Raw genomic sequence first — 14,853 nt, forward strand, 5'->3', positions numbered from 1 at the left:
CCTCTTCCTGATTGGACGCGGGTGACCCGACAGCGCAATGTGGACAAGGATCCCCCCTGAACTGGGGAAATCCCCCCGACGTGTATAGTGCATGAACTGACGATGCCGCGCCTCCACAACTCGAAACGATTGAGAGCAGTGGAGAATTCGGCCTCAGCTCAAAGACCAGTATCGTAACTATCCTCGGTTAATGCTGTTATAATCAAGTTATGACTGTTTACACCCCTGTGGTATTCCCCCCCCCCTCCTCCCTCTCCGTAACCCCCCCCCCCCTTTTTTTCTTTTTTTCCACTTCTTTTTTCCTCTCTCTCTCTCTTCCCTCTTCCCTCTTTCCAAATTCCCTCCCCCCCCTGCCCTCCCCTCCCCCTTTCTATTTTTGTTTTTATGTTAGCGTTTTTGTTGTCTGGACACAGTTCTCGGAGTCCTATATTCTATTATGTCTGCCATAAATGTAAAATGGTTATAGCCATCCTTAGCCCTTGTGGCCCGGGAGACTCATACCCTCTCACATGGTAGCTCAGTTACCCCCCCATAATCCCTTAATGTTGTTAATAATGTTACTTATTCGATGCTTTCCCCGTGCGGCCCCTGAATGGGACCCACAAACACAGGGATGTTTCCCCATTTGGGGTATTTCTTCTTCTTCTTCTCTATGTTCTTCCTTCTCTCTCTTTTCTGGTGGCCTCTATTCGACCTCCCCGCTCCCTCTCTCGCTTGGCCTGGAGGGGTGGCCTTCGCCTGGTACAAATTGTACCTTGCTGGACCATACCCGGCAACGCGCCATACCCCCCCACGTAAATATTCATGTCTCTTAAAATATTCTCGGTCAATGTAAATGGCCTGAACTCCCCTAGGAAGCGTACCGTGTTCCTGAGTGCTTGCAGACGTGAGAAAGTCGACATAGCATTCCTACAGGAAACACACCTCACCGGTCCCCACACCCGGCTGATGGGCAAATGGTTCTCCCAGTCCTATTTTGCCTCAGCAGACTGTAAAAAACGGGGTGTGGCCATCTTAGTTCATCGTAATATCCCGTTTATCCATTCCAGGACAGTGATAGACCCAGATGGACGGTTCCTTATGGTAATGGGTACCCTCCGTTCTAAGGCTCTCACTTTGGTCTCCGTCTATGCCCCCAATCAAGACCAATCTCTGTTCTTTGATTCTCTCTCCAAACGCCTATCACGAGAAGCACAGGGAAGCATTATCATGGGTGGCGACTTTAATACCATAATTGACCCCTTGCTAGATAGATCCAGCCCTCCGCCCCACGCTTCTATGACGACTCTCCCCCGGGCTACCCGCACACTTACCGCCACCATGAAACTTCACGGCCTCTGTGACACTTGGCGTTCCCAACACCCCCACATCAAAGATTTTACGCACTTCTCAGCTCCACATCAACACTACTCCAGGATTGACATGATCCACATCTCCTCTGCCCTAGTGCCACTGATCTCTGATACGGGCATTACACCACTGACTTGGACGGACCACGCTGGGGTCTACCTCCTCATAGATATACACCGAGCGCCTCATAGGAAATACAAATGGCGTCTTAACGACTCGCTTCTACAACACCCCTCTGCACTAGAGGAAACTAGATTAGCGATCACACACTATTTCACCGAAAATATGTCTCCTGACATCCCACTTAATACCCTTTGGGAAGCCCACAAAGCTACGATCCGCGGCACCCTGTTAGCAAAATCGTCGGCAATTAAGAAAAAAGCCGCACAGGAGATAGCCTCCCTTGAATCAGAAATAGCCACCTTACTATCCAAACACAAAGTATCCCCCGATCCCTCTTTACTCACTCAGATAGACTCCCTCCGGGGACAACTAAACACCCTCCTATCCAACCGTGCGGCACTAATTCTTCGGAAACTGCAACAACGGTTTTACGACAAAATGGATAAAATAGATACCCTATTAGCCAACAAACTTTGTCGTAAGCAGGCACTGGGCGCAATAGATAAATTGTACTCGTCACAAAGGGGAACCTATACATATGACCCTGAACTGATGGCCGAAGATTTTCGCCTGTTTTATAGCTCCCTTTATAACCTACCTGACCCGCCCCTGCTATCTTCTGACGGATCTGGGGGAGTGCGCTCATACTTATCTGACACCCCCCTCCCAACCCTATCTGACAATCAAATGGAAGCCCTTAATAGTCGAATCTCAGAGGAGGAGACAGTAGCCGCCATACGATCTATGCGCTCGTCGGCTGCTCCAGGGCCAGACGGTTTCACAGCCCAATATTATAAACTCTTCGCGAAGGAACTGGCACCACACCTGACCTCCCTATTTAACGGTATTCTCGAGGGAGCCTCCTTCCTACCGGAGACGACCCGGGCAGACATAGTGGTAATCCCAAAGCCTGACAAAGACCCGACTAGTTGCTTAAACTACAGACCAATCTCATTACTGAATGTTGATTTGAAGATATACGCGAAAATACTAGCTAACCGTCTGGGTCCCTTGATGCCCGGCCTGGTCCACCCGGACCAGGTTGGCTTCATCCCTGGACGCCAGGCGTCTGACAACACCAGAAGGGCAATAGATCTAATATATTCAATCCAAAAACGGAAACTTCCCTCTCTCATTTTGGCTCTCGACGCGGAGAAGGCCTTCGACCGCATATCGTGGTCTTTTGCCTTTGCAGTCCTTGACAAAATGGGATTCTCCGGAAACTTTCTAGAGGGAATCAAAGCACTCTACCGTTCCCCGTCAGCCCAGGTGATGGTTAACGGTGTCTCCTCCTCCAGTTTTGGAATCACTAATGGTACCAGGCAGGGATGCCCCCTTTCCCCTTTAATCTTTGCACTAGTCATGGAGCCCCTAGCAGCAAGGATCCGTAATAACAGTGCTATCCATGGAATATCCACAGGCCTTTCCGAACACAAGATAGCGTTATATGCCGATGACGTCCTGATTTCCCTCACTGACCCAGCCCAATCTCTCCCCGCTCTTCTTTCCGAGACCAATTTATACTCACAGCTCTCTGGCTATAAAATAAACGTGAACAAAACAGAGGTCCTCAACTTTTATATCCCGGCAGCTCTTAAACAGGACCTTCAAGCTACCCTCCCCTGTAACTGGCATACCAAGAAAATTAAATACCTTGGTGTATTCTTGACCCACCATCACCACCAACTTTTCCAAGCAAATTATCCCCGTTTATTACAGACAATCAAGGAGGACTTGGTGGATTGGTCCAGTTATTTTATATCATGGATAGGCAGAATTAACTCCGTTAAGATGAGCGTGCTCCCCCGACTCCTGTACTTATTTCAGACCCTCCCGATTTACGTCCCTACCTACGTCTTCAAGACCCTACAACGCCAAATCTCCCTTTTTATTTGGAACCATAAACGTCCCCGAGTCAGACTTAAACTGCTCCAACGCCCCTCCAGAGGAGGCGGACTGGGTATCCCGGACTTTAAGAAATACTATTATGCCGCGCAACTCGCTCAATGTGCACAATGGTGCAACGAGGGCGGGACACGGAAGGTCTGGGTGGGGATAGAGGCGGAGGAGACAGGCCTAGCCACGCTATCCTCTCTATTATGGCTACACCGGAACCGGCGTCCCCGTGCGGCCTTATCGCACCCTGTAGTAAGTCGCTCCTTAGCGACCTGGGACCTGACAAACAGACGGTTCAGCTTGGCCCCATACCCATCCCCGCTAATTCCGTTATTTCACAGCCCAGCCTTTCCGCCAGGCATGAGTGGAGCCACGCATACATCTTGGCGCTCGAGTGGTATACTATATGTTAATGATATCACCTCCACAGCTACTTTCCCACAATTCACAGATATCCGTGAAGGAACAGTAATCCCCTCATCAGACTTCTTTCGCTATCTCCAAATTAGACATTTCCACTCCACCATTACCATTACCCTTCTCCACAGACACCTATCCCCCTTCGAATACATTAGCTGGAAACGCACCAACACTAAAGGCCTCATATCAGATATATACAACCTCCTGGACGACCTCCCCACAACATCCCGGGCCCCTCACGAGTCAGCATGGGAAAAGGAACTGGGATTTACTATAGACAATGAGGAATGGGTAGATATATGGGACAATGCGGCTTCCAGCTCCATATGTGTAAGAATTAAAGAAAATATCTATAAATTACTCTACCGATGGTACTATGTCCCTGCCCGTCTGCATACTATGTTCCCCGGCACCCCAGATGGATGCTGGAGGGGTTGTACAGACACTGGTTCATTCTTACACATTTGGTGGGCTTGCCCCAAAATTCATAAAATATGGGGTGAACTCATCACTTTGCTTTCGCGCCTATTTGATACCTCCATCTCCTCCGATCCCCAATACTTCTTGCTCCCCATGAATCTTCCCACCCTCAATAGACACCAAAACAAACTATTCCGACATATAGTTTCGGCAATGACTTGCCAAATTGCCACAGACTGGAAGAACCCGACCCCTTCACCAATGCCGGTGATAATTTCCCGGATATGGTATATCCACAAAATGGAATACATGACTGCAGTCATTCGTAACACGTCGAAGCGATTTGATAAAGTATGGTCCCCGTGGCTAACTTTACAACAGGCCCCCTCCCCATTTATAACCTGACACAGCATGCCAAAGCCGCACCCACCCCCTGCCCCCGAGGGCCACCCCTCCACCCCACCACCCTCTCTCTACTCCCCCCTCTCTTCTCTCCAACTGGAGGTGCCCAGCCTCCTTTGCTCTCCGGTTCCCTCCTGCTCGCTATCTGAGCACTCTCTTCCTCTCATTTCCTCTGCTGACTCTCTATGACGGAAGGCCACCCCGTTGCCGAGAGTTTCCCATCTCTTATGCTTTGACTTGAATCTCTAAACATGGGAAAACACAAAAACAAAAATCGGATCTACTCTGTTGTTGTAACAATTCACTGTAATTATATCTGCTCTTTAAGCACCAAAGATGTTCGGGTGTTCTGTTACGTTATCATTGTACTTATTTCATGATCCATCCAATAAAATGTGTTTAAAAAAAAAAAAAAAATTCCTCTCTTCTAACCTCAGAGGATGTCCTGTGTAAAGATGTTTCAACAAACAAATCGCCCGATAGCTCCATGTATTGTCCCTTTATATATTTATAAATATTAATATTGTCTAAAATCATGTATTCTATACTAAATGTATTCGGGCCTGATTCAGAGAACGATGAAGTACACACTGCATCTGTGTCTTTGGACCATAGTTTCCTACTCCCTGAAATAGCAGCAATCTCCCTGACTCCCTGTATAATACTTCAATCTCCCTGATTGCACTTTATCCCCATTATGCAGCTGTTACATTCTTGGGGGGAAAAAAGAAATCAGCGATACATACATTCAAATGGGCTCATCAGCGCCATTTCCCTGCATTGGTTATAAGGCACAATGATCCCTATGTCTACATGCATTTTAAATAAGGTTTGTCGTGGCCACTTATAGTATATGGAACCACTTGTAAAACACAATACACAAACAAATCCTGTAAAATAGGGCAGTACGGATGGTGTAATGGTTAGCATTACTGCCTCACAGCACTGAGGTCATGGGTTCGATTCCCACCATGGCCCTAACTGTGTGGAGTTTGTATATTCTCCCCGTACTTGCGTGGGTTTCCTCTGGGTACTCCGGTTTCCTCCCACATTCCAAAAATATACTGGTAGGTTAATTGGCTCCCTACAAAATTAACCCTAGCGTGAATGTGTCTGCGTGTACATGTGATAGGGAATATAGATTGTAAGCTCCACTGGGGCAGGGACTGATGTGAATGGCCAAATATTCTTTGTAAAGCGCGGCGGAATGTGTGTGCGCTATATAAATAACTGGTAATAATAAAATAACAGTGTATTTTCTTCATCGAGTAGCTCTTACTAACTTTGAGGCTCATTTACATTAGGATGTAAGTCACTCTTATGAGACACCTCTCAGATGTAGCAGTGCACGTCCACGCTGATAGGTGTTACTTTCACAGTCTCCCTGAAATGCTTTTTCAAAAGTAGGCAAGTATGCTTTAGACGCAACTGCTGTCTGTAAATATGCTAATGCTGCAGGCGGCATCTTGTGTAAATAGACACCTCCGACAATCTTCTGTGATCTGCTGCTACAGCAGAGGATGTAGCATCGGATCACTCTGCAAAAACATTGGCCGCCAGGTTATGAATCATGCCCACTGTTTTCACTCTACTAGGGACAGGAAACAAAACACTGGCCAAGGAACACTTACAAGATACACCCACAATTGTAGAAAGGTCCCCGTTGCCACCCACCAACCGGCTGCAGCATGCCAATCATGCTCTGGCTTAAGGGCACTGTGAGTGACAACACAGGACCCATTCTGCACGTGCATAGTCCACCTGCCATTGGAGTAGTATGCAAACTGTCACACGCCAGAGGCGTCTCTCTGTAGTTGTACTCCAGTGTCTCCGGCATTTCCAGGTGCCAGTTGCTGTACAGTTTCCAGCGTTCCTAGCGGCTGGTGTGTTCCTCTGCGGTCCAGTCACCAGCGCTTCTCGGAGTCAGCGTGGGCTGCGGGCTAAACACCGCTCTCAAGTTCTACAGGTCATCAGTGTCTTTAACCACCGCTCTCAAGTTCTACAAATCATCAGTGTCTTTAACCACCGCTCTCAAGTTCTACAAATCATCAGTGTCTTTCACCACCGCTCTCAAGTTCTACAAATCATCTGTGTCTTTAACCACCGCTCTCAAGTTCTACAAATCATCAGTGTCTTTAAAACACAGCTCTCAAGTTCTACAAATTATCAGTGTCTTCAAACACCGCTCTCAAGTTCTACAAATCCTCAGTGTCTGCAAACACCGCTCTCAAGTTTTACAAGTCATCAGCGTCTTTAACACCGCTCTCAAGTCCTACAAATCCTCAGTGTCTTTAAACACCGCTCTCAAGTTCTACAAGTCATCAGTGTCTTTAAACACCACTCTCAAATTCTACAAATCTTCAGTGTCTTTAAACACCGTTCACAAGTTCTTCAATTCATCAGTGTCTTTAAAAACATCGCTCACAAGTTCTTCAGTCACCAGTATCTTTTACATCGCTCACAAGCTCTTTAATCACCAGTATTTTTAAAAGCATCGTTCTTAGTGTCTTTCACCATCACTCACAAGTACTTCATTTATTAGCATCTTTAACATTGCTTACAAGTTCTTCTATAGGCCTGGACATTCCCCCATAAGTTCCCTCACTGCTATGTGACATTGTGTTGCTCCCTTCCTGCAATAAAATTCTTCAATATTTTCACCAAGCCTTACTGTCAGAGTCCTGTATGAGGAAGACCTATATCAGGCCATCCCTGTTCCGACCCAGCTGTGGTTCCTCTTCCCTACCATCGGAAGAACCCCCGAGTTCACAACACCCCCAACCTAGGTCAGTGACAGTATACTCAGGCCACATGGACCCGGGGGATCGGAACCCAGAGGCAAGTACCATCCAGGACCTGGTTTCCCGAGTTCAAAGTCAGGAAGCAGCACAGAGCCAGGTGATGCATTATCTCCAGGAATTATCTGGCCGGCTGGATCAAATTCAGACTTCTCTGGCTTCAGTAGTTCCGGCCCCAGCTCCAGTATTCTCTCCAGTGGTTGTCTCTAGTAATGTTCCATCCTTGTCTGGAACCAGGTCACGCCTTCAGCTCCCTACTCCTGCTCGTTATAATGGGAATCCAAAGAATTGCCGTGGTTTCCTCAATCAGTGCGAGGTACATTTTGAACTCCTTTCACATAACTTCCCTACTGATCGGTCCAAGGTGGCATACATTATTTCCTTGCTTGAGGGTTCAGCGTTGGATTGGGTGTCTCCGTTATGGGAGCGATCTGATCCGTTGGTTTCTAGTTACACCAAATCATTACGTCATTCTGGAGGATCTTTGATGAGCCCGGCAGGACGACCGCTGCCTCTGCAGACTTGATCCGTGTCCGACAAGGCTCTCATTCAGTGGGACAGTATGTGATTTATTTTCAGACCATAGCCTCTGAACTGCGCTGGAATAATGATGCCCTCCGGGCTGCCTTTTGGAACGGGCTCTCCGATCGTCTAAAGGACGAGTTGATCACTAGAGATTTGCCAGATTCCTTAGAACAGTTGATCTCACTCTGTGTAAAGGTGGATCTTCGCATACAGGAACGAGGTGGCGAACGTAGTCGGTCAGATCGATCAAGGGTCCGATCTCTTCCGTCTAAGCAAACGGTTATTCCGAGTCCTGACGAACCCATGCAGATTAATCGATCTCGGCTGTCCCCAGAGAAACGTCACCGTCGTCGTGAGGGTAGACTCTGCCTCTACTGTGGAGCCGCGGATCATTTTCTCAAGTTTTGCAAGTCTCGCCCGGGAAATGGTCAGTCCTAGCTTGTTCCGGAGGAGTCGAGCTAGGGGTTTCTTCTAAACCTTCTCCAACAGTGGACTGTTTACTCTCTGTGTCTCTGTTTTCTGAGTCAATAGCCAAACCCGTTAAGGCTCTGCTGGACTCAGTGGCTGCAGGGAATTTTATTTCCCTTTCCTGTGCCCAGTATCTGGGTTTTCAGTTACGGTCGGTCGAACAACCAATTACGTTGACTGCTATCAATGGTACCCACATTTCTAAAGGTCTGATTTCAAGTTGTACAGTGCCAATCAAGCTGCAAGTGGGAGCTCTGCATCAAGAACACCTGGAGTTCCTAGTGATTCGGGAGATGCCCCACGATCTTGTTCTCGGCCTTCCTTGGCTTAAACTTCACAACCCTCACGTCGACTGGAGTTCGACACAAATAATATCTTGGAGTCCATTTTGTCATTCAAATTGTCTCACTCCTGTCTACCCGCTCCGTGTATCTTCCAAGTCAGATGAAGGGCTCATTCCGGAGGCCTATCGGGAGTTTTCAGACGTGTTCTCGGAACAGGCGGCCGATCAGTTACCACCGCATAGACCCTGGGACTGCCCCATTGAGCTCATTCCGGGGAAAATGCCACCTCGGGGTCGCACTTATCCCTTATCATTACCCGAGACCCAAGCTATGTCGGACTATATCAAGTCTAATCTGCAGAAAGGATTCATTCGCCCCTCTACCTCCCCGGCGGGGCAGGGTTCTTTTTTGTGAAGAAGAAGGACGGAGGGCTGAGACCATGTATTGACTATCGTGGTCTAAATGATGTCACCATTAAGAATAAGTATCCATTGCCGCTCATCACGGAGCTTTTTGACAGAGTTCGCGGAGCCCGAGTCTTCACCAAGCTCGACTTAAGGGGAGCTTATAATTTGATACGTATCCGACAGGGGGACGAATGGAAGACGGCCTTCAATACCAGGGACGGGCATTACGAGTATCTGGTAATGCCGTTTGGCCTCAGCAACGCCCCTGCTGCCTTCCAGGGATTCATTAATGAAATCTTTCGGGATATGCTATACCTAAGTGTAGTGGTATATTTGGATGATATTCTGATATTTTCTAAGAATCTCACAGAGCACAGAATACAGGTCAAAGAGGTACTTCTTCGATTGCGAGAGAATCATCTTTATGGCAAGATTTACAAATGTACCTTTGAGGTCTCTTCTGTTCCATTTCTTGGTTACATCATTTCGGGCATGGAGCTTCGTATGGATCCAGAGAAACTCACTGCCATTCGGGACTGGACTCAGCCTCTTTCCTTGAAAGCGGTACAACGATTTCTGGGTTTTGCAAATTACTACCGGAAATTCATAAAGGGATTCTCTACCATTGTGGCACCTATCACTGCCCTAACCAAGAAGGGTTCTGACCCAAGTCATTGGTCCTCTGAAGCTGTAGCAGCGTTCGCTCAGTTGAAGGCAGCCTTTATGTCCGCTCCGGTACTTCAACAACCAAATTTTTCAAAACCATTCTTTTTGGAGGTTGATGCTTCCACGGTAGGCATAGGTGCCGTGCTTTCGCAGTACGCTCCAGATGGGAAGTTACATCCATGTGGTTTCCATTCTCGCAAGTTCTCTCCTGCTGAACGGAATTACACCATTGGAGACAAAGAGCTTTTGGCAATAAAATCTGCCTTGGAGGAATGGAGATATCTTTTGGAAGGTGCTAAACACCTAATTACAATTTTCACTGATCACAAGAATTTGCTGTACCTCAAGACGGCCCAGTGCTTGAATCCCCGTCAAGCTAGATGGGCTCTCTTCTTTACCCGATTCTCGTTTGTTATTAAGTACCGGGCTGGGACTTTTAACACCAAGGCTGATGCTTTATCCCGTTCCTTAACGGCTTCGGATGAGGAGAATTCCGTTGAGAAGGCTTTGATTCTCAGTCCAGTTTCTATGTCAGCGGCTCCCACCGCTCTGGGTCCTCCTCCTGGGAGAATGTCTGTGCCAGCTAAATTCCGACCAAGGTTGTTGCAGTGGGCTCATATTTCCAAGTTTTCCGGTCATCCTGGAGTTCAAAAGATGTGGGAGTTTCTACGAAGATCTTACTGGTGGGACACTATGAAGAAGGATATTCAAGGTTATGTCAACTCATGTCCTCAGTGTGCTCACCACAAAATTCTTCATCTGCCTCCTGCGGGGTTGTTGTATCCACTGTCCATTCCTAAGAGGCCTTGGACTCATATCTCTATGGACTTTGTCACTGAATTACCCCTCTCCAAGGGTCACAATACCGTCTGGGTAATTGTTGACCGTTTCTCTAAGATGGTACATTTTGTACCTTTGACCGGGTTACCATCAGCTCCCAAGTTGGCTTTGTTATTTATCCGGGAACATTTCCGCCTGCACGGGTTACCAGAGGAAATTGTCTCTGATCGGGGGGTACAGTTCACTGCAAGATTCTGGAGAGCCCTCTGTACGGCCTTACAAATAAAACTCAAGTTTTCATCCGCTTACCATCCACAAACCAATGGGCAAACTGAACGCGTCAATCAAGATTTAGATACTTTTCTCCGTGTTTATCTTTCTCTCTCGCAAGATGATTGGGTGGAACTGTTGCCATGGGCTGAGTTTGCCCATAATCATCTGTACCACTCTTCGACTGGTGAGTCCCCATTTTTCATTAATTATGGATTTCATCCCCAAGTTCCAGAATTACCCATTTGTCCTCCGGAGGATGTTCCTGCTGCAGCCTCTACTCTCCGGCACTTCAGTCAAATTTGGAGTCGAGTCCATGCTAACCTCAAGAGAGTCTCCGGCCGCTATAAGTTCTTTGCGGATAGGAAGCGACGAGCAGCTCCCCAATACAAGGTTGGTGACAGGGTATGGCTCTCTACCCGCAATCTTTGGTTAAGGGTTCCCACTATGAAATTCGGTCCGAGGTTTTTTGGTCTTTACCCCATTTTACAAGTCCTGAACCCGGTTGTCTGCAAATTGGGATTGCCTTCCCACCTCCGGATACCAAATTCCTTCCATGTCTCTCTCTCTCGCCCCCTTATTTTAAACCGGTTCCATTTAAAGTCCCCGAGGCCAACCCCTGCAGAGTCTGAATCTGGAACGGACTTTGAAATCAAAGCTATTCTTGACTCTCGTTATCTTCACAAGAATCTACAGTATTTGGTGGAGTGGAAAGGTTTTGGCCCCGAGGAGAGGAGCTGGGTCAAGGCTACTGAAGTTATGGCTCCCCGACTGGTGCGGATCTTTCATTCCAGACATCCAACAAAACCTGGAAAGTGTCCGGGGGCCACTCCTGGAGGAGGGGGTACTGTCACACGCCAAAGGCGGCGTTTGCCGCGCTTACCCCTGCGTGCCTGCTGGTCTGTGTTGCGGCCTCCGCCTTCGGTGGTCCACGGGCTCCGGCATCTGGCTGGCGCGGTTCCCTGGGGCAGGGGCGCCGCCATGACACCCGGCATCACGTGGGCGGGGAGCAGGTGACGTCATCAGACTGTTCCGCCAATCCAGTGGAGGCGGGAGATTCAAAGTCAGATGCAGGGCAGAGCCTCGGCGCCTGAGTATCGTCTTTTCCCCTGAAGTGGATGCCAGTGTTCTTGTTCCCGGCGTGTCTCTCTGTAGTTGTACTCCAGTGTCTTTCGGCATTTCCAGGTGCCAGTTGCTGTACAGTTTCCAGTGTTCCTAGCGGCTGGTGTGTTCCTCTGCGGTCCAGTCACCAGCGCTTCTCGGAGTCATTGTGGGCTGCGGGCTAAACACCGCTCTCAAGTTCTACAGGTCATCAGTGTCTTTAACCACTGCTCTCAAGTTCTACAAATCATCAGTGTCTTTAACCACCGCTCTCAAGTTCTACAAATCATCAGTGTCTTTCACCACTGCTCTCAAGTTCTACAAATCATCTGTGTCTTTAACCACCGCTCTCAAGTTCTACAAATCATCAGTGTCTTTAAAACACCGCTCTCAAGTTCTACAAATCATCAGTGTCTTCAAACACCGCTCTCAAGTTCTACAAGTCATCAGCGTCTTTAACACCGCTCTCAAGTCCTACAAATCCTCAGTGTCTTTAAACACCGCTCTCAAGTTCTACAAGTCATCAGTGTCTTTAAACACTGCTTTCAAATTCTACAAATCTTCAGTGTCTTTAAACACCGTTCACAAGTTCTTCAAATCATCAGTGTCTTTAAAAACTTCACTCACAAGTTCTTCAGTCACCGGTATCTTTTACATCGCTCACAAGCTCTTTAATCACCAGTATTTTTAAAAGCATCGTTCTCAGTGTCTTTCACCATCACTCACAAGTACTTCATTTATTAGCATCTTTAACATTGCTTACAAGTTCTTCTATAGGCCTGGACATTCCCCCATAAGTTCCCTCACTGCTATGTGACATTGTGTTGCTCCCTTCCTGCAATAAAGTTCTTCAATATTTTTACCAAGCCTTACTGTCAGAGTCCTGTATGAGGAAGACCTATATCAGGCCATCCCTGTTCCGACCCAGCTGTGGTTCCTCTTCCCTACCATCGGAAGAACCCCCGAGTTCACAACACCCCCAACCTAGGTCAGTGACACAAACCATGGAGTTTGCATACTTCCCTGAAGAAGCCGTTAGACAGCAGGGTTATGGTAAATGTAACAGCTTGTTGAATCTTTCTATTTGACTGTCTAGCGTTATTAAATTTTTAGTTCATGAAGTAAATTTACCACTAGATGTCAGCGTAGTGTAAGACATGAGTGTACTTAGGCTCTTCTGATGTGTTTAGAATTGTGATGTTTGCTAAAGTGAAGTCTGCATGAATGTGCTTATAATGAGAAACTCTGAAGTCACCATATTCGTCAGGCATCAAAAGTAAATGAAATTCACTTTTAAACATGCCATTCTTTTCTTTATGAAGAAGTCTAAACTACAGACAGGTAATTATCCATCATGCAATACCATCAGGGAGGCATCTGATTGGCTCAAGATGTTTTCTGCAGCAGGACAACGGCCCCAAACATACAGCCAATATTATTAAGAACTATCTTCAGCGTAAAGAAGAACAAGGAGTCCTTCAAGTGATGATATGGTCCCAACAAATCCCTGAGCTCAACATCATCGAGTTTGTCTGGGATTACATGAAGAAGACAGAAGGATTTGAGCAAGCCAACATTCACAGATTTGTAGTTAATTCTCCAAGGAGTGTGGAACAACCTCCCTGCCGAGTTCCTTCAAAAACTGTGTGAAAGTTTAGAAAGTTTAAAGTCTAGAAGAATTAATTTTGAAGGCAAAAGGGTGGTCACACCAAATATTGATTTGACTTAGATTTGTCTTCTGTTCATTCACTTTGCATTTGTGCTAATTGATAAAAAAATAAATGATTAATTATTTTTTAAAGCATTCTTGCTTTGCAGCATTTTTTTACACCTACCTAAAACATTTGCATAGGACTGTATCTATATTGTGGCAGAAGAGGTGCTTTGCCACCTGAAACCACCCCTAGGGAATTAATAGTGGCTTGTGCCGCTGATAGAGTGGCTGGTGAAAGCCATTTACAGGATCCCGGGGGTGGATGGGAAGTGCGGACAGGCCGGGTTCTCATCCATTGGGCCCAGACCAGGTTCTCAGGGCTTCTCAGCTCAGGATGCTGCATCATCAGTCAGCACCTGGCTGCTGGGTTTAAAGAAGAGTCTTTCCCATAAGTCAGGACTCCTTTTTATTCTTTTTATATAAGGAAGACATTCAGTAATTAATGCAGATAAAATGCATACTTTAATCCTGAAAAGAATATGTATCATTTAACGTTTTGGCCTTATTCAAGACAATTTAACTTATCAATGACACCAGAGGATGCCAGTGTCAGTGATATGTCAAGATGTCTTCAATAAGGTCCATAACAAGGATCGAAATGTCGAGTAATACGTATATACAGTATAGTCCATCTCATTTATTTTCCACCATACAACTTAGTTGTACAGTCCCCAAGATCATCGAGGAACAATGTTCATCATAACTTACTTATCATTGTAATAGGTTCCATCTATATGTATTTGGTTTTCAAGGGTGAAGTTGAAAACAAAATTCCTGACATGTTCATCCTCAAATACTTTCACTTTGGTTGCATAGTCTTCCTCTTGTAAGTAGCGGATTGTGTCAGGGAACCAGACTGTAAGACCATAGAAGCTGCATGAGGGTGAAAGAAAGCAAGTTCACAAATTGAGCAAAACAGATGGATGCTATGTTACAGTGACATAGAAGAAGATCGTTACCTTAATGACATGGTAAACCAGACCACAGCCAGAAGTACGGTGTTCCTCCTAAATTGGCCAGTGAAACAATACAGCACACTTTCCCATACCTAGGGCAAAGCCAGGCAGTTAGTAATGAACATATACTGTATTTTCATTTCATGATATATAGAGGTACTATAAAACCTTTTATCTCCATTGTACATTTACTATTTGGTAATTTGGGTCACAGCTTGACAGTCTTGCATGCTGTCTCCTAAGTATTGAATATAACAGTACAAGGATTTGTGT

The 14,853-nt window shown here is 46.6% G+C and overlaps 1 protein-coding gene across 2 annotated transcripts in view; it reads right to left on the reverse strand.

Annotated features, from left to right (window-relative positions):
* Window positions 1-14,853, reverse strand: part of SV2B (synaptic vesicle glycoprotein 2B) — a 348,297-nt gene that overhangs the window by 24,436 nt on the left and 309,008 nt on the right. For both annotated transcript variants that reach the window (XM_063925737.1, XM_063925736.1), the window contains 2 exons: window positions 14,584-14,672; window positions 14,333-14,497 (listed from right to left, as the gene is read on the reverse strand). In XM_063925737.1, coding sequence (XP_063781807.1) covers window positions 14,333-14,497; window positions 14,584-14,672 — 254 coding nt within the window. The remainder of the gene's footprint in view (window positions 1-14,332; window positions 14,498-14,583; window positions 14,673-14,853) is intronic.

This window comes from Pseudophryne corroboree, chromosome 6 (assembly GCF_028390025.1).
Source record: "Pseudophryne corroboree isolate aPseCor3 chromosome 6, aPseCor3.hap2, whole genome shotgun sequence".
Classification (NCBI taxonomy): domain Eukaryota; kingdom Metazoa; phylum Chordata; class Amphibia; order Anura; family Myobatrachidae; genus Pseudophryne; species Pseudophryne corroboree.